The following is a 21029-nucleotide window of genomic DNA, read 5'->3' as shown; positions in this document are numbered from 1 at the left end:
GTAAGGGACTCAGCTGGCACGCCTCATTCCCGTCCCTGAGGGCCTTAGGCAGCCACAGTAGCAGAAACCATCAGTTTCTGGGTAAAACCGGTGAGCTTGTAGTACATTTTTATTGCCAGAGAAGGACAGGGGGAAACTGTTATGTAATAAACGAATAAATAAAAAACTCAAAAAAGAACATAAAACAAAAAGAACTTCCTTCTGTAACCATCAAGGGAAAGTGAAGCAGCAGTCCAAAAGCTATTATCCCTGATAGCAAATGATAAAAGTTATACCAACAATTGGTGGGAGTACAAATGGCACTGGATGAAAAGCACAAATATTTATGGCATCTCCTTTGACTAAAACGTGATGACAAAACAATGGCCACTGATCCCCTTATCAATACAGCCAAAGCATTCTGTAGATTCAGATAGAGTCAAGCTCACATACACAGAGGTCAGAATGACATCTGGGAAAGGCCTGATAGTGTCTGTGTGAATGTGAGCAACCCCAGTTCATCTCAGGCAACAACAGAGGAGAACCAGATTGGCTCAGACAGGCCCTCACCATTAGCTGTGGTGAGGCTAAATAGGTCTGCTTATTCAGGCTACCTGAGGGAAAGTCAGGATTGCTTATGTAATAAAAAACAAAACAGTTTTTATATTCATTTGAGGACCAGAGTGATGCTTATATGTGAACACAGTTGGGTCTTTTAGAAGGGAGGAAGGAGGTAATTCATCTTCCTCTTACATAAATAGAGTCCAGGGGGAATAAGTACAGTTTCTATGCTAAGTAGAAATAAGAAGAAAAGTATCTAGAGCCAGACCACAAGGAGTGGACGCTGGAGAGGAGGAAGATTAAACAAAAAAAAAAAAAAGGGGGGGACCAACCAGAGGTGATTTTGTAAGGCCACCTCCATTTCATAAAGAGAAAGTGAGGGATTTAGCGTGTGAGCAGGTCATGAGTCTAGCAGAGAGGGACACAGCGCGACTCTGAGGCTGAATTATTTATCCAAGGTTCCGCTGCTGAAATATTGATGCTCAGACAATCCTCTACACATCTCTCCCTCACACGCTGGCTTTCTTCCTTCACTTTCCTCTCACCAGCATTCCCACCAGCTACTCCTTATTCACTGCAGATAAACCAGAACCACCCCCCCTCCCAAAAAATGGAAACGAATATGGATTCTGCAGAGAAAAAAAATGAAAAGCAACAAAGACACATCACGTCCTTGAATTTTTCCCCTCTTTTCATCCTCAGTGTGTTATTGTTCTTTGTCATGTATTCCCCTATTTTATGATTTAAAAATGTAGCAAGATAAATGAAAAAATATATATATGCAGAGCAAGAGACTCCATAACAGGGAAAGAACAAGAAACATCAAAAGAAATGGTGAGAGACAAAAAATGTACTTGATGGATAAAAGAGCAGCTGGGGATTAAGAAAAGAAGACAAATATATAATTTACACTTAGATTATGTGTGAAACTGGCAAAGAAACACCGAGAGAAAAGAGGAGAGCTAACTTCAACAGAAAATCTTGTTTTCACATTATCAGTTTGGCCCAAAGCTAGAAAGCTGTGACGAGTGAGCTTCATTTGATTTAATCATAAAATTACTGTTACATTTACAACATATACATGTAACAGCAATTTTATACATTTATAATAAATCATTTGGTAGGTTTATGAAGAAAGGGCAGGTGTGACAATTTAAATCTTGATTTTATTACAAAAAAAATAATAAAAATCCGATTTTACAGCAACAGAAATAAATTGCCACACTTAATTTAGAAAAAGTAAACAACAATGAAATCATAGCTCCAACCAGCAGGGCTGGGAGGACAGATGGTGGTGATAACTGTGATTCAAACAAGATAAAAAAGACTGAACTAACTTTTGTTATTTTTCCTTTCTAAGAATTTTCTAGAGCAGTGAAAACAAGTGCGATGTGCAAGCTTTTGGTTTTTTGCTCCGTTTTAAAGCATAATTGTTTATTATTCTTTGATTTAATTATGTGGATATGATCCATGTGTAGCATTTTTTTTACTGTTTAGCAAAATTTGTTTAAATGTTTAGTACTAAAGTAGTAGTAGTAGTAGTAATAAATAAAAATAATAATAAAACAATAATAGTTATTTCAGAATATTCTACATATATTCGTATTTCTATGCATTTAAATTGTTATAACCTGTTACTCTGATGTGCATAACAAAGTCATAAAAAAATGAAACAACTATACTCACAAAGTATCCCATGCCAGTATGTTCTTGTCAGTGTGATAACCTGTTCTCATTTTAGATAGCTCTATACGGCAGTCTCATCACTTTGACCTTTAGATTAATCAATTGATCTTATATTTATACAGTAATATCTATATGTTGACAATATCACACTGGTAAGAATCATAGTTTCTAAGCTAAAAGGCTTTCTGTCAATTTTTGATCCAAAAATTATTAAATTGACCTTGAAGACCTTGGTGGATAGAAGCCAATTTGAATGGACTGTTAACAGACAGAATAACACGCACGCACACAAACACTACCATAAACATAACCTCCTTGGTGAAAGCAACAAAGAACAAAATTAAATGCCAGAAAAAGAATACAAAAACATATCAAGATACAGAATAAATAAAATCAGTAGTAATGCACCATTTCAAAATGTATTTTTATTCTTGACATCACAATAGCTTTGCATGATTCACAGTTCAAAACAATCCTTCTGTATCTATGCCTTGCTGTAGCCACTCAGAACATCCCTGTCTAACACAAACGGTTCCCTTCTAGTTGACTTTCGCCTGATTGCTTCTCTCTTGCAAAGAGAAGACTTGAACAGCGAGCTGGTGGGGCTTCTGCGCTTACCACCAGAGCTGTGTGCTTGAGACGACCACATAACGTATACCCACTCTCTTTGTTGCAGCCTTATGATCCACATGGGATGAAAATGACCAACTAACTACCTTGCTCTTATTGCTGTTATATAGAGCCAAGAGTAGGAAAAAACTGCAGACTGAAGCTGAGTTTTTGGCTCGCAGGGATCACTTGCACATATGCCGACCTCATTATGTGAAACTTTGGCTGTTTCCTATGAGCACCCACCACAGTAACAGTATATATATGTGACATGAAAGCCTACTTTAAAGAACAAGCTTGAGTAAGCTCATTTGTGAGCGAGCGTCTTTGCATTTTGAAAAGCACACACCACCTAGCTCTACTTTTCCCCTCTATCAGTAATCTAACACATCTTCCCTGCCTCATTTCGTCTTGCTGTTCCTTTTTTTTTTTAAAGAACAAACAGAGACCCTTCTTTTACAGCAAGAGAGACAATTAACCCTGGCTTAATGAGCAACGCGGAGGAAACAACCGCCTCCAAGAGGCAGATAAATATTTCACCAGCTTGTGTTCATACCCAAAGCCTGACAACGAGTACAGAAACCAGGCCATCTTCATTCCGATATCAACTCTTTCAAAAGTTCTTCGCTCTTCTTTTATCTCATACAGAAACAAATTCCCAAGCAGACAGTCGAGGGAGTACGTGTCTGCTCTGGATGTATTTTGACCACACGAGGAAGAGCATGTGCATGTTAAAATATGCATAAAAAAACCAGGAAGGAGAACTGTTGTTCTGTCTAAGAAAAAGATAGTCGGCTTTCAGGGGGTCTTTTGCATCTTGTGAGTGTGTGCAGGTATTTTTAGAGCCAGGTCTGCTTCTACGTTGGAGCAGCACTGCGGGATGCTTATTTCTGAAACAGCGTGAAGCACGAAACCATTGAATGAAAGCAAAGCTGCAAACGCTGCCTGAACCAACATGGTGGCCTATTACACTGACTCTTAGAAGGCTATAAAAATGTGTTATTTCCATCTCTGGACCAATTTTGAAGGAGTGGGAGTGGACTGATCAAAGTGAAAGCCAAGGGGTGCAACAAATCCCAAATATACTAAAGGTGGCTGTCTTTTTGTTGCTACACAAAAAAGAAAGATTCGAAGTACACACAAGTGTTGCGTGGAGATAAAATGAACCCCATGAAGAAATTAATTGTTATCATTGTTGTTGCAAATAACATAACCTCAAAGCGTATTAGAGGAACGACAGAGAGAGAAAACCAGAAAGTCACAGCCACACAAACTGCAGCTATAAATAAAGCTGCGATTCACTGTATTAATAGATTATTGACCAAGGGCTTGTGGCAAGTGTGAACGCTCTCCCATGGGCCTATCCCATCCTTTTGTAAAACAAAAAACACAGGCAAAGCAGATCTTGATGCTTTTTCTCACGATAAGCATCATTCAGTCCAAATATTTTTCGTTCTCTTTCAGGATGTAGTCATGCCATCTTCAGATTTCTGTCTAGGCCTGCTTTTGTTGCAAAAGTCGTAAGTATGACTAGCAGCCTATGTAAGTGTTTTTTCCTATTTGAATAAGCACCAAAGTGAGCTCTACATGATTTATTAGTGTAACAGAGTTAGCTTCTAGTGTCAGAATAAAGGACACAGACAAAACATCATGAACTGCAGTTCATTTCGCAATTAAGGGACTTGTTTGTTGGCCTACATTTGATAGGCTGAAATTAGAATCACAGGAGAGAGGCAATAACCTGTGAGACACTACGACTGGAAATAAACATGGCAGCTCCTCAGTCAGCGTTGGTCCCTGTGACACAGCAGCGAAAGGTGCGAAAGAGTCCAGTTCACTTAGTAAACAACATTTTCAAGACTTGAGCCAACTTATTCTATTCTATTTATATTTTGGTCTTAAGCAGTAGTTCTCCAGGTTTTCTGAAGGTCTCCTTGAACATTGGCTGGTTTGTACCAGCCCTTGTTTTCTGATCATTCTCAGAGGAATGTTTTTTTTGTTCGTTGGTTTGTTAATCATTCAAACATTTAAAATAGCACCTTACTCAAGGGATGAACCAGTGTTGTGCATACACATAACAGACAATTGGCTGCCTGTTGCAGAAACGTTTTTTTTTGTAGTTGTACCCAGGAAAAATCCCCAAAACAACACAGTTTGACACGAATGAATTAGTATTTTTGGACCAACAAGGTGATTTCCAAAGAGTTACTAACCTAGGCTGACCAACCGTCCTCTTTTTTGCACTTGTTGACTTGTAAAAGCCTATATGACATTTTTTTATTTCACCATTCATTAACCGCACAGAGAAGGCTAAAGTTTTCTTTAAGTAAACAGTATTATTAAAGTTCTTCATGACTGGCACAAGTGCTCTCTTTATTTGGAAATCAAATTATGGTCACCCTTTACTAGCCAAAACTTGGCTTAATTGGCACGGTTTGGAGTGTACCATCAAAATATTTTAAGGAAACTGGGCAAGTAGTGGACAGAATAAAACATCTGCAGCAGATGAACAGGATCTGAAAGTTGTGTCTTTAAGAGATAGAAAAATGTATCTGGCTCATCAGTTGATCCATGTGCTGTTCACTAAAGCATAATCAGAAATGTTCTCAGTGGCTGTGAGAAATCATTTTTAAATAATGGATATCATAAGAAAAAATTAGTGTTTGCCAAATTGTAAAAGAAGTAGACTGAAAAATCAGAGGCAAGAGGTCAGATGGAGTGATGAATCCAAATTTCCAATTTTTGGATAAAACTGTTGGGAGTATGTATGGAGAAGTTCAGGACAACAGTGAGAGTCTACATCATCTGTAAAACACGGTAGAGGTGCTTTCATGGTTTGGAGCTGCATTTGTTGCGGAACATTGTGAAATTTTGAAAACAAAACAGTGCAGTCAAATTGTGATCCACAATGCAATACCATCTGGAGTCCACAGGCATCCATGTTAATAAGTGATTCTAAGTTGGAAGCAGCTGTGGATGTGAGAGTGTGTGGAGGTCTGTCCTGTAATGGAGTGGCGTCCCCATACTCTATAATGGCTGGGATAGAGGCTCACTAAATCACTTGGTGACACGTGAATTCTAAAATATTAAACATTTTGAAACAACAGCCCCCTTTTTGTTATGTCCAATCAAAAAAAAAAAAAAAAAATTCACATATGCAACAAGTCTTATTTATGCAGAAGAAGAAAAAAGACTTTACACAACAGGATCTAGAGACAGAAGAATGAATAGTTGTAATGACTAATGTTTAGCCTTGAGAGAAAGCATTAAGATCGGCTTTGCCAGTGAGGAAAAATGAGACACATTTACTCATGGCTTAGTCAATCTCATTATACGAGAGTCTTGACTGCTCGATACCTCACCCATCCCCCGGGAGAGGTGAATGCATTTACTCTGGACAGTTCTTTTTGCTCAGACCTACGCAACTTGCTGCTACGCAAGTCTTTCTCAATCTTTGACACATTTTTCATCCATCAACTGTCTCTTGAGGGAAGGTCAGCGCAACCTTCACTCCTTCATTTCATCTAGTCTCCCCGCCCTCCTACCTCACTTTGAGTCTTGCTTGGAGTGATGACTGGCTCTAACAATTCACTGGCCGCCAAGGACTTGTTAGGACGCTTAATAATGTTGGCTTGAGCTGATGAAACAGCAAAGAGACGGATTTTGATATGATGGATGAAAGCTAAAAAGGCACACTGATAACCACAGTGTGTGATTGTATTAAAAAAAACTAATGACAACTGAAGGAAGGTGTAAAACAGAGAGATAAGAAAAACAGGACGAACAGGTCTTCTGGGAACCCAAGAAAAATAGGGACTGAAAGCAAGGGGAGTCTAAGAAAGTAAAAAGGTGAAATTGTGTTTCTCTCTTTTTCCTCCATCACACGTTCGCCTGATAAGTGATGTCTGACAACAGAAGTAGCAGGGGAGAACCATCACCTGAAATACTCGTATCCATCTGGGCTTACACCTTTTAGAAGTGTATGTATGTTTGTGTGCGATTTAGTATGCGTGTGGCAATTTTGTGCTGCTATTGTCCTGTTCTAGTGAAGACAATGTTAATTAAAGGTGGAATTTAGTTAGTTAATCAAAGTTAGTTGGTACAATCACCGTCCAATAATGCAAAAAATTCACATTCAATGAGTTTTCAACGCAGTCTCGATGCCGAAGGTTATTTTCTCACATTAGCAGCCTTTTACAAAAGTCTTACTTCCTATTATTTCCTGGTACAAAGAGGATGAACATTAGAAAAGTGGTTGGTCAGATGACATACCTGTGCAGGTAGAGACATGGCTGGGAGAGAGGACTCTTGGAGATTGGGTGAACAAGGGTGATGTGAAGAGCTACAGTAACTACAGGGGGATACGGCTGAACAGCCACATAATGAAGATATGGAAAAGAACTGTAGAAGCTGGGCAGGAACAGAATAGGAAGATCAGAAAAGATTCATAGATGTAGTGAAGGAAGACATGCAGAGGGTTGGTGTGGCAGAAGAGGAAACGAAAGATGGGATGTGACAGAAGCAGATAATCTGATGCGGCAACCCCTAAATGGAGTAGCCGAAATAGGAAGAAGACTTCTCATTTGGGCTTGCTAGATTATCCAACAAGTTTTTTGGATTCTAATTTTAAAACAAGTCTGATCTAACTGATGCAAGATGATCAACCAAACAGGATTCAGATCCCTGATAACGAACAGTAGCCTGGTTTATGACAGGTCGCTTAGTAACACAGAACAAACCTGAAGCCTGGGTTAAACTCTGTTGAGGACATGGACACGCAAAGCTGGAGACCCGATAGCCAAGTATTCATTCAGGTTATACTTCTTTGAAGTCCACTGCCTGGGTGCATGCGTAGCTGGTGACTGTAATTTAAACTCACCGTCCAATAAGCTGACTCACGGATGCAGAAAGTATAAAATCTCCTAAAGAGTACCCACAGTTACTGATTAGGGCTCAATACTATAGGACAGGCCTTTTTCTTCTGAATCAGTATTTACAAAGAGACACTTGAGTGCTTTTGTTTTGTTTGTAACATAATGGTGTGAATTATTCTGGGCTGGTGGGGGTGCGTGTGTGTTCTTGCAGTCAGGATGAGCCTTTTCACACCTGCTGCCTCCCTGTTGGACCATGGCACTGTGACGGATTGTCTCATCGCCGTTTGCAGAGTTTGTGTGTTCGTGTGTGTATCAAGGCCAGGTGTGAGACAGGTACAGCATTTCCTGGCAGGACCCAGAACAGAAGGGAGAGATGATGGGAGTCACTGTAGAATGTAACGGCCTCTCTCTGAGGGCTGGACCACGCCACTACATCAAATCCTGACACACACACACACACACACACACACACACACACACCCCAAACAATTCCTGAAGGCGTTTGTTTTGTAAGAAATACAAGCAATTTAATGTGTTTTTTTTTCTCTTTTTTTAAGAGAAAAAGAAACACTGGTGACAAGGAGCACGAGAAGTTTAATTAAACACTCTACACCGGCATCTACCCACAACAGGGGACTGGACTAACACATACCCTCACACAATGGCCTGCTGCTTTTAATTACACTCGCATCATTCACCCAAGCATACAGAGAAGCAGGGCGTGATAAAACGCACAGAATGAGAGCAGCACAGACGTGGAAAAACAGCAGCTTGAGAGATGATTAAGGAAGGAGTACTGACAGAGACAAGAAAACACAAAAGCACCAGGACAAACAAGAAAACATCATTCTGCACAGGTGGCCAAGGAGACAAATAGAAGGAGACAAACAATAAGAGCTACAAGGCTCGTGTTGTATCATATCAAGCCATCGTCTAAGAGAGATCCACGGGAGACGTCACCCGCTGTCACTGCTCTGGCTCTTATCCGGCCAGTAACATCATCATTCTGCTAGCATCAACACACCGAGTCACACCGTGGAAGGGCTTCTCATGTTTAGAGCTGTGATCAGAGAGGATCTGATAGCTGAAAACTCTCCACTGAATCACATCGCGATAAGGAAAACAATCTCGGGCGTGCTCCGCTTTGCTTACTATGACAGATGTCTTCCAAAACGCTGTCGCACAAATGAAACGTGGTTCGGTCTTAGCAGTGTTATCACACCTGCTGTGTTTAATCCATTTAAACTGAACTTTGGTTCATTTGTTCAGATAGGAACTGAGTAATCGCACTTGGGTGTGGACCAAAACAACCGTACCGAGACCCTTTGAAGGAGGTGGTCTCATTGCAGATCCAAACAAACTCCAGTGCGGTTTGTTTATGGTGTGAACGTGAGCTGATTACGATCCGAATCAACTACCAGGTGTACGTTGTAAGTTTGAGCTATAAAACCTCCCATACTCACGTATGCTTTGTATTCTGGCATGTGGCAAGGTACTATAGATGTGCAAGGGTCTGTAGGAGCTAGCTACTACCTGTGAAATGAACCTAAATTCTCCAGTGTTCTCCAGTAGTCCAGAACGCACTTTCTTCCTGTACTCACTACATTATAATCTATGAAATAACTGCAGAATTAACAAAAACAGTGATTAAAGGGTTCATTTTGGTTTATATCAAACCTAATCTAAATTGTTCTTATGCTGCTACTACTTCCAAATATTCCCCCCAAGATAAATTTGCTGCAGTCTTTAAATTCTGGTTTGCTGTTTCTCTGCATAAACACATTGGTTTAGATCTGTCGTGTAGCATTATGAGTCAGAGGAGTTTCGAGCTCTGTAATGCTATTTATATGTGCTGATTATTATTCAAATTCGTAAACAATAAAGGCTGTGATCACATCCTGATTCTGGATAAGATTTTTTTCTAGCCAAGTTAATCAAATTGGTCGACTCCTGACACCAAACATATTAGGAACGTTTTAAGCATTTTACTGTTGTTTATTGAAGCCATGAAGAATGAATTTGTTATTATTGTGAAGGTATAGTTTTACAGTACACTGCACTGTCATTTTCTTTACTCTGTTTTCAGTCTTGATGATTATAAACTCTAATTCTAAATTCTAATTAACAAAAAAACAAGTTACTCAGCCCTCATGCTCCTCAGCTAAGCCTTTATTTAGAGCTTTTGTGGTGTTCAAGCCAGACTTCGATATCAGCCTACATCTATGATCCAAACGCACATCTTACACAATCCCACTGATCCCTCATAATGAAATCTTTCCCTTACACCAGCTGAGGATAAATACAAACCAAATACCCTTATGAGGACGCTCAAATGATCGCCAGGCCTTTTTCCAAGACTGACAGAAGAATGATTACCACATAAAAAGACTCCATGAATCATTCTCAAATCTGAGTAAATAGTTGAGTGATAATAAATAGTATCTTGCTTTATATTTATTCATAACTGTCAGATCCAGATGTCAGAAACATACAGAAATGCTAGGGCAGAGGTTTTAAATATCAGCTTACTTACTAATAAGTTTCCATGTAAAATTGAAGACATTTGTTGCCGAATGGGCGAGCGTGGAGACACGCTGACAATAATCGTTAAAACAGATTATTATTGTGCTTTCTCAGTCTGTGGGCTATATTATCTGTCATGAGAGATACTCACTCTGTCAGGGTAATTACTATGACAGACGGGATGGCTTCTCATAGCTGTCCAGCTGACACACTATGTGATTAATCAATCAAAGCCTGAGGCTGAGGGAGGTTCACCCTTTAAGACAGGCAGAGTAATCCATCACCTCTCCTCAAATCCACTCGCTGATCTATCATGTCAACACGCTTCGCTGAAGAAGACAGAGGGTCTATGAAACGGCGTAACAGAGTGATCCGATTCCCAGAATAATTATGACCGTCATCCTGATGTGACGCAAGATGAAGCAGATGAGGTCTGCATTAGTGCTGCGGGTAGAGCAGCCCTGTCTGTAAACGTTTATTAATAAACAAGCAGAAGGGTGTATTAGTAGACATCTAATGCTTTTCTTAATAATTTTGTCATAGTTTTAAGGGCGACATAAGCAGATTACAGCACATGACTATTAGATTTTCACTGGCAGGTAAGTTTGAGGATGAGATAAAGAAAGAAATAAGGATTTAAACAAGTTTATTTTGGGTTTTTTTTGTTTTGCTTCTCAGGTTTTTAATCTGTTGCTAGCAAACCATGATCACAGGAATGTTTTTATTTTGGTGAAAATATAGGAAACGGCTTTGTTGCCAGAATTTTGGTGTGAGACCATTATCATGTCTGTGTACCAACTGTGAAGTTCAGGCTGATAATCAGTTGGCTTAGCTAGATGCTTTTACACTTCTGTCTTTATGTGGATTACACAAATTACACACACACACACACAAATCTTGGATGATCAAATACATCATGCAAATTTTTGCCAACTGTAGGGCAAAAGAAATGTTTGGTTTAAGAAATATTTAAGTAGTTAAATATGAGTAAGTAGTTGGATAACAGTTAATAGCTATTTATTTGTAAAATCTATTTAATATCGTTTACATCTATTAATAAATATATAACAAATGTTCTCTTCCCAGCTTAAAAAAATAAATACTTAAAAAAAAAAATCACATACACATATTTTAATTAGACTGCCTTTAGCTTAGATAGTGGCGCACATTCACCGTCTATGCACAACTTGTTTTAATATGTATTAATATTTCACTAAGAAACTGTATTTATGAAGAGAGTTGGACTATGAAAATATTTTCCAGTACACTCCAAAGACTCTCTGTTTAGGTCTGGATGCTGTTGTTGCCCATCCATGTGTGAATATCCTGAACCAGTCAATCTGAGCCGATGAATCCTGGCATTGTCATCTTGGAATACGCTGTGCCATCAGAGAAGAAATTAAATTCACTGATGTAAAAAAGACATAAATCAGATAATTCAGTAACCTATACCTGCAGTTTAGTGGAAGGCCTTTACGCATTTAACATTCAGGTGGTGACCCATAAAAAAAAATCAGTTAATTAAAATAACACTTCTGGACCACTTACAGCCAGCCTGCTATTTTCATATCACTTAATGAAAGACTCGTTCCGATCATGGTTTGATGCACATGTCTGCAAATGATCATGATTTTGATGTCGAAAACTACCCCAGATGATGAAAACTGCGTCTCCAGCTACAAGAAAGGCTACGAGCAAGTGCATCACTTCAGGAGTGTTACAGTTGTTTTTGACATACACAAAGTTGTCCACAATGAAAATCAGATTGTCCAGTTCTACTGTAACATCAAGCGGCCAACAATGTGATGGAAAACATTGAAAATAACTCGAAGTCTTTAAAATGCAGGATTATTTGGGTTACAGCCTCTATTTACCTGTGATTTGGCTGGAGACTGGGATCCTCTCTCCCAAAGTGCAAGTTGATGGGTTGCCACTTTGAGGGGTATTTACCCGCTCTCCACAGCACACAAACAAATGCAAGGAGAAAGAAAGGTTCCTCTGTAAAAGTCCCTATTTTTATTTTATTATTGTTCAGTTGCTGATCTTTACTATAGTGGATACTGCTCGACTCCCATTATTGTGATTTCTTATGCCATGTTTCCAAAAGCTGCAACACAATAACTCAACATCCAAAAATGGCCCTTATTATCTAAATCCAGAAAAAAAATCTAAAGATCATAAATGTTCTCATGTATGATGTCATGCTACCATCATGGTCTTTTGGAACCGCCTGGAGAGGACTTTTACTCTTCGACTACTCTGCACATGCACTTTATACCTCGAGGACACAAAAATACGTCTGAAAGAGCTTTTTTAAAAATGTTTATATTCTAAATACCAAAGACTCTTAATTAAAATGAGTACATTCAACAATTATTTCAACTTTTGAAATAATTTCCAAGTTTTATAATCTTGTCAACAGCAATCTGCACCAGATGAGATTATGATGTGTTTTGGCCATCTGTCTATATAAAGCCTGAACAGCAGCACTCTCTGCCTTCGACAGAAACGACTCTGTCGACCCACACATGCAGATATAAACAAATGCGCACTTGTATACAATCGTGCACACGGCACTACCCCACACACAGTATCAGGAGTAATCCGAGATATAAAGCCTCATGGATCAGAAGTGCTCTCCCTGGAGAATTACATCATTGCTGAACAAATGGCCAATCAAAGCTCAGCTGAGACTGTCCGCTTTGTGACCCCTCTGCTGTAAAGTATAGGCAATAAGAACGAGACCGTAGACCCAGAACATTCCAGTCACGTCACAAGGAGACACTGATATCTTTCTCTAAGCCATTCTGTGTTTTATGTAAACCTGCAGCATTGCAACAGCTGTCTAGTGAATGCAGAGATGGGACATGCTGGCAAGCATCTTTCCATTGATTTTACTGTGATTCTCAATCAGCGTTCATCTACCTACCTACCTTACATTTTTGAAAATAGAGGCATCAAGAAATGTTCTCTGCATAAATCCATAAACAGCTTTTCAATAAAGAAATATACTCAAGTTTATTAGTAAGCAGGACAATACCCATGTATACCTCAATACAAGGCAATAAAAATACACATTACACAGAGTGTGTGATGTGATGTCTACTTAGGGTGATAGTAGGTAAATTACTACCTATCCTTTGTTATTATTTGTGGGGTTTTTCATCACTTAATAAAAGGATTTGTGACCAGCCAACACTGTTAATTTTGTTTTCTTATAAAAGTAAATATTTTGTAGTGTCCTGGCAGCATCGGGGTTGCATACCATGAAAATGAAACACTGCCCCCCTCTCATCCCCCAGAAAAATCACGTAAAAAAAAAACGACCCACAATGTAAAAAAATGAAGGTGATTATTCAGCACTCGCCATAAACTGCAATATCTCAAGCTCATGGAGACATTTGTTGCTTATTATCAACCACCTCATTCTCCCTTTATTTCCTGTCATCTTTCCAACTGGTGTTTTAATGAAGACATAAAATGTCCAGTGACTGTATGCCTCTGCCGGCCAGTAGTGCTGAAGTTTAGATCCATGTCTGTGCACATTTATACGACAAATGTAGTAAAGTAAATGCAACCACAGAGGAAAAATAACAAGTGGGCATCAAAGACCTGTCATTAATTCACCAAGGACTAACAGGATCAAAATCTCTAATGCTCACAAATTATGGCATTAAATAATGTCCCACAAAGCAGTTTGGGAATTACATAAGGTCACTGAGAGACTGACTTTTGACCTTTTCAGTTTAAAATGTCATCAGTTTGCAATTTATCCTTTGAAAAGTTGCCAAATTAATAATGATTCTTGAGGTTTAGGCAAAAGTGAGGTCAAATTGACCTTAGAATCTTGACAATCATATATAATCATTTCTTCTTTAGGTTCGAGTGAATGTTTGTGCCAGATCTGAATACATTCTGAATACACACTGAAACCTTGTCCATGCAGAGGCAGAAGAAAAAACAAGTAAGACGGTATGGATTTGAACAGCTCAGTTCAACTTAACTGCATTTCACTCCCTTGAGAACAGACGCACCCATTGCCAGCTGTGAAAACCAAATGGGTTTGAATGTGCAGAATGCATTAGCATACCTTGATGTAACCTCCAGTTGAAACCAGAAGAGAGTTGTCTGGGGAGAAGTGCAGATCTGTTACCCAGCCTCCATGCAGCGAGTCCATGCCATCCTTACCGTCCCGGGAACAAACCTTCAGCAAGGACCCATCCTTGACACTCCAGAGCTGTGGTGCACAGTCACACATTATAAATCATTCAATAAACAAATGTTAGGGCCTATAAACAACTAACACACATTTTACGCTGTCAGTTTTAAATACATGTTTCCTTGTTGTTATGTAATAAAACAGATGTAGTGGCTGGTAGAGTAAAATTGTAGATTTCATTCATTAGATTTAGAGGTAAGCTTCTTTACTTTTAAGTCGCTGTCTTTGAGATACACTTTTTCTCAGGCTGACACAGGAGTACTGACATTATTTCAAGTATTCTCTATTCTCTTTTTCTAATCTCTGAAGGCTTTAAACTATGTTGTATAGTTTATACTCTCATTAATTTCATTGCTATACGTACTAAGCCAATCTTTGGCTTCCCCTCAGTATTTTAAGGGCAGCACATGATTGTATATATATATGTATGCTAGTGTCAGTTAGAACTTTAGAAGATGACAGTCTGAGGACTGAAACATCTCTAATAAAATATGCACGTATATCTGGGATTATTTGCACTCTCTAGGCCCCCTGCCACTAAGACTATGATGTGCACGAATTCTGTTGAAACTGCAATATTAAGGTTTGATGCTATAAGCTTCTCTTGAGCCTCAAAATATTACAAAGGAAACACAGAAGAGTATAAGGATTGCTCTTTATGTGACATTTCTGTGTATAGTTTGAAGTAAAACCATATAATATATAACATACAGTATATAATGAAATGATGAGTCTACTGCAGCTGTTATGCAACTGTTCACATGTCATGTTCATTTGACAGTGACACATCACACGTACGGCTATATTTAACACTTTGCATGCTTTTTGTGCTGAATGACTCACATTTGTTTCTATAGAAACCGGGGCGAGATTTCACTGTAGTTTACGTAATTGAATCTGATGGATTCGGTCATTTCTAAATAATGGAGCTGCTCTGCTCAGAGGCCACTAGAGGGCATTAACCCTTTATTAACCAGATACGGCTTGCTGGCTGAATAGCATATCTTCTCCTCTACCTCTCACACAGTATGGCTTCATATTTACTTTGGATGTGTGTGTTTCTGTGTACGTTGTGTACAAGTGCTTCATTTTCCAAAGCCTTAGAGATCCAATTTGGCAGCCTGAGTCCTCTCCTTCACCTCCCACTGTCAGACGTCTCCTCCTCTTCCTGCTATCTTCATCCCAACTTCTTACACACTCTTCCAGCTCCCACACCCCCTCCTGAGAGGGAGCCCTAGCTCCCCCCTTTCATCTCACCCCTCCTCTGTGCACCGCAGCAATCATGATGCATTAGTAAGCACTTTATCTAAATGACTGATGAGATGTAATTACAGAGTGATTTCTGGAATAAATGTCGACCGCTATAATTGCATTTTTTTGTATGTTCCACCGCAAATTAGGTGGTTTAATGCGTTGTCATATTGGTAACATAGAGCAGGCTAGTGTGTTGACACTGCCATATTACTTTGCATCATCCCTCCCCAACAAAACATTGTGTGTCTCTGTGTATAAGGTTGATTTACATCAGCAGCAGATGCCTAATTAGTCTCTTTCTAGAACAGCAACCAGAATAAAAGGACTTCAAAATAAAAGTTGAGTATTTTGAAAACACACCCGGATCTCTCCGTTGTCATCTCCCGTTGCAAGGTGTTGGCTGTCCCACGAGAAACGGCAGCTTCTCACACACTCCTGATGGCCGATCAATGTGTAGGCACACTGCCAGGACTCACAGTGCCACAACTAAGAGCAGAATGAAAGCGAATGAAAAGAAAAACATATAATTTTTTTACTTAACATTCCCACTTTCACACATAAGTTTGCGACCAAAAATCATTTAGTCAAGATTCATAAGTTGAAAAGGAGAGTAAAGGCTTTACACATCAGACGCGTGAAATCCGTGCAAATGTTTCGTGCATTAAAAATATTTCTTAGACTCAGCTATTCTTAATGCAGCCGTTTAAACAGATATGGAAGTAAAATAATACTAATACTAATAATACCTCATACACAAGGTTAGACATTGAAACCTCATACACACAGTTAGAACAATCATTTCCGAGCCGACTGACATTCTTGGTGTGCAACGGCCTTATACGTGAAATATATTCTGCATCAGATCTACGTTGTAACTTACGCCATACTTGGAACCCCATTTTAACCCTATGCTGCAACCTTCTACATAACCTGACGCACACCTCCCGAGAAATTTAAGTACACGTTGGGTCGATGCATACCACAACAATTTGAATCGCGTGGAAGGTTGCGGTGTAGGGATAAAAGGAGTGTTCAGTTGCAACACAAGTTAGGATGTAGACTTCCCGCAGAAGTCTAAATCAGTTTAAGGGTGCTTTATAGGTGATTAATAAGCTAAAGTGTGTTACATTTGCAATATTTTTTTATGTTCAATATAAATCTCTCTGTTCAGAAATGTTTGCCTAGCAATAATCTCTCAGAACAGAATCTGTTGTAAATACTGAAGATTGAACACAGTAATAATGACACAGAAGTTTAATTTCTGTTGCTCAGAAAAATCATCACCCACTGATAGATCTTATGACGACAAACAATCATGCCAAATGCAGAGCTAATGTTGTTACAATAACATTATCTGTTCATCAGTAATCTTTCCCTCATTGCTACCGTCTCTCATTTTTTCCTCCCTCCTCCATGTCTCTTTTCTTTTATACTCCTTCCTTCCTCACTCCACATCCTGCGTTGCACTGAAAATAACACGCCTCATAATTAGACACTTCATTTGGCAGTCGACTAGCTACGTCTGAACACAAAGTTCAATTCATCTGAAGGTCAGGGGAAAAGAAAAGAAAGGAGAAAAAAGGGGATGGAGAGAGAAAGAGGTGGAGGGAAAGGAACAGACAGAACAGAGCACTTTACTTTTTTGTGGTGCTCCACAAAGCAAGTCATGGCTGAGCCTTTTGGTTTGACCTCCAGATAGATGGAAGCCAGGGACTTTAGTGTTTGTGTGTGTTTTTAGCTCCTGCTCGGTCTGGAGAGCAAGCACTATGTCACTGGCTTCTAACCAGCCCCACAACACACACACACCTCAATTATGATCTTTGCCAAATCCATAAAACACACATTCTCTCTCACTGCCGTTTACTGACAGAAGCCAGGTTGGCTGACGACCCAGTGCCTGTTCTCTACAGTAAGTGTCAACCGAATCCAAATTCCCGTGTGAAACTCGGCGGCAGTGACTCTTGATCACCGGCTTCAACAAACACCAGACGGAGTGGCTTTGAATAGTTGCTAATGGTGCACACTCAGGAACACCAGTTGTCTGTAAGTGAATAACTGATCGTATAAATCTAACACTGAACCCACAGCTGTATTCAGAATCCAAGGAAAGGAAAAGGAATGACACTACAAAGATGGTGATGTGAAAGAGCATGACATCTCAGTATTGTTCAGCTTGTATTACGCGGGTGCAGTTTGCTGCTCTTTGAATGATGAGTAGGGAAAGCGATGATTTAAAGGTAGAAAAGCCAAATGGCTCTTCTCTGGGACTTCTAGTGTTAAGAGCTGCTTGCAGAAAACCTCTAGTCCACAGAGTCAGTCAAAGTCAGGCCAAAGTCAGGCGCAGTGGTGTCGGCAAACGGGAACCTGGCAAACGCAATATCCTGACAGGGATGTTAGTTGATTGTGGGCCTGCCAGTCTGCCAGGGTTGTTTGCCAGCTAGACTGGACATGGATGCAGAAGGACAGACTGATCTGATGATCTGATGCTAACTCTCCAAGGCCATTGGGGCATTCTGCTGTAAACTGCTGGAAAAAAAGTGTTTCTTAAGATATCACCTCTAGCAGTGCATCCATGTGTTTGTGCTGTAAGAAGGAGCCTTGAGAGAAGATGAGTAATATGTCATGTTGTTACTGGAAGCACAAACAGATATGTCTCATCTCCTCTGTGTGTGTGTGTGTGTGTGAGTGAGTGAGAGAGAGAGAGAGAGAGCGCTGAACCTTAGCAGTCTTGTCAGTAGAGGTGGTGGCAAAGAAGCATCCGTCTGGCGAGACATGACAGGACAGAATGGTTCCGTGATGAGCCTCGATGTCCTGCAGTTTCTCTCCGCTCTCGGTGTCCCATACCTAAGAGTGTGCAAAGAAGAAAAAATTACCATTTGATCTCACACGGCTGTTAAATCTAATATAAATGTGCAAGAGCACGAGTTTTACCTTCACAGTACCATCGAAGGACCAGGACAGCAGTCTTGAGTCGTTTGGTGAGTCGGAGAGTAGAGAGAAGCATCTGACTTGCTCCTTATGACCGTGCAGTACTTTACACTTGCCTGACTTCCACTCCCACACCTACGGGGGACAACAGAAAAAAAGTCTTTCAGCTACTTTGTGACAGAGATATCAAAAATCAGTTTTCACCCCTTGTTGCCATTTTTGCCTTTACTATGTATTTAATGAGTAATTTAATCGGTGATGCGTTTCTTAAGTATCTATACATGAAGGAAGAATCAAATTGGTCAAACTCAAGAGAATTAACTGAATTTAAAAAATACATTTCTAACTAACACAACATAGGAAAGTATTTTCAAGCAGTCTTTTCCTCTGTGTAGCGCCCCATAAAATTAAGTGGATAAATCCATCTTTACAACATAATATCATAGTATTTAATTGATTTCCTTTCCTTTCCCCTTCCTTTTAAATGTGCTCACTAAATGCTGATGAATCTGTTAAGTTAGAAATCTGGACCTGTGCATGAGTCTACAGAGTGTTTGTTTTATGTGAGCAGAGAGTTACAGGAAATGAGCTGAAACAGGAGTCCAACTGAGCTCAAAGACGGAGGGCAGGACAGAGAGAAGCATCCAGATAATCCTATCAATCATGGCCTTGTGTGCAAGGTGCTGCCTTTCTACCCCCCGCAAAGAATCTGTCATTGGTGTGAAGGTTAAAACTTTTCATTAACTAAGATCTGTGTCATTAAATCGGCATACATTTAAATACACATATCCATCTTCTTGTGAGCACATATCAAACTGCATAAATCTCAGTTTCTTTTTGAATAAGTGGGGATTGTTTGAGAGTGCTGAGAACAGTGCAGAGAGTAGCTGTATGAATATGGAATTAGATGCTGTGCTGTCGGTGAGGGAAGGAAGTGCTGCAGTGGACAGGTCTGTCGGCAAAGGGAATAGATGAAGAAGAGGGAGATGAGAGGAAAGGGGAAATGAGCAGCAGAGCATGAACGTTGGGAGTTGACAGAGCATAACAGCCTGAAAAATACACACATACTCACACACTGCACAACAATAACACATAACAGATAGCTGCATGCAGTCAACACATGAGCAAGACGGAGATAAAGAGCTACCGAGAGCGGCACAGCCCGAGGCAAAGAAAGAGAAAAGGAAGGAGAGGACACAAAAAAAGAGGGATGAAGAATGGAGAAGTGCAGAGGCCGACAGAGAAGTTGGTAGAGTGTAACAGGTAGGGGAAAGTGAAAACACCACAGGGACCTGAAATATTGTGAGGTTAAAAGATTGAGCATGGAAGGCATTTTTACTCAAGGTGAGGAATGGGAATGGGGAAGGAGTAATCGATAGCAGAGAAGAAAATGGGAAGCAGGTTGGCAGGGGAGGTGAAAGAAACTTGCCATTGATTAGCAGGAAAAGAAGGCAAGGATGGAGAACATACTGATGAATAGGACTAGGAGAAACAGAAATATAAAGCAGACAGACACACAGGACAAAGACAAAAACAGAGCAACCTAGAAAGAGGAGGAACCTACTCTTATGGTGGCGTCCTCAGATGAAGTGATGAGTGTTTGGCCGTTCTGACTGAACTGACAGTGCAGCACAGTCTTAGTGTGCCCCTGCAGAGTGGCCAGAAGCTTCCCAGAGGGCACCTCCAGCACCTGGAAGGAAGAAATAAACATTAGCATCATAAATAATCAAGTAAACAGTAAGATCTAATAGTTAATGGCTTGCTCCAAAACAGGTCTAAATGTCTAAAGATACACTTATGCAGCAAAAGTGTCTCTGAAGGTTTTCTTTAAAAAAAAATCCTGATAGAAAGTCACACTTTAAGGGAGAACTTAAAAAGGAGAGATGTAAAGCACCACTGCTGGCTTAACAGTGATAAGCACATCAAAAAGAAAGTGGAGTTTGGGAAAGAGTTGTGCAAAGTCTGGTCAAGACCATGAAGGGCAGCTGGAGGTCTGACAGCCCCGTCGATACGAGTGTGTGTGTGTGTGTGTGTGTGTGTGTGTGTGTGTGTGTGTGTGTGGGGGGGGGGGGGGGGGGGGGGGGGGGGGGGGGGGGCAAGAACAAAAACAGCTTTGATGCACAAAAGTTCCAACTCAAGGAGAAAAAAAAAAATGTCACCGTGTGTTGTCACTTGTGAGTTCTGAATAAAACTTTGAGACTCTTCACAGAATAGCCAGAGCTGGATTTGAGAGAGAGATAAGATTTTGTGAGTGCCCTCTAAAGGTCAACTGGATGGAACATTAAATCCTGGAGGCTTCCAGAGATCCATAATGAGTTTACAGGTAAGTAAACCAATATGAGAAGGGTGTTAGCTAATAACTGCATCTGTCATGAAATACAAATGCCAGTCCTTAA

The 21029-nt window shown here is 40.0% G+C and overlaps 1 protein-coding gene across 2 annotated transcripts in view; it reads right to left on the bottom strand.

Moving 5' to 3' along the window:
• apaf1 (apoptotic peptidase activating factor 1) overlaps positions 1-21029 on the bottom strand; it is a 46371-nt gene that overhangs the window by 8389 nt on the left and 16953 nt on the right. For both annotated transcript variants that reach the window (XM_063460458.1, XM_063460459.1), the window contains 5 exons: positions 20198-20323; positions 18637-18768; positions 18424-18549; positions 16066-16191; positions 14323-14469 (listed from right to left, as the gene is read on the bottom strand). In XM_063460458.1, coding sequence (XP_063316528.1) covers positions 14323-14469; positions 16066-16191; positions 18424-18549; positions 18637-18768; positions 20198-20323 — 657 coding nt within the window. The remainder of the gene's footprint in view (positions 1-14322; positions 14470-16065; positions 16192-18423; positions 18550-18636; positions 18769-20197; positions 20324-21029) is intronic.

Source organism: Pelmatolapia mariae, linkage group LG17 (assembly GCF_036321145.2).
Source record: "Pelmatolapia mariae isolate MD_Pm_ZW linkage group LG17, Pm_UMD_F_2, whole genome shotgun sequence".
NCBI classification, from domain to species: domain Eukaryota; kingdom Metazoa; phylum Chordata; class Actinopteri; order Cichliformes; family Cichlidae; genus Pelmatolapia; species Pelmatolapia mariae.
Note: the sequence above shows the minus strand (reverse complement) of the source record. Positions and strands in the feature narration are given on the sequence as shown.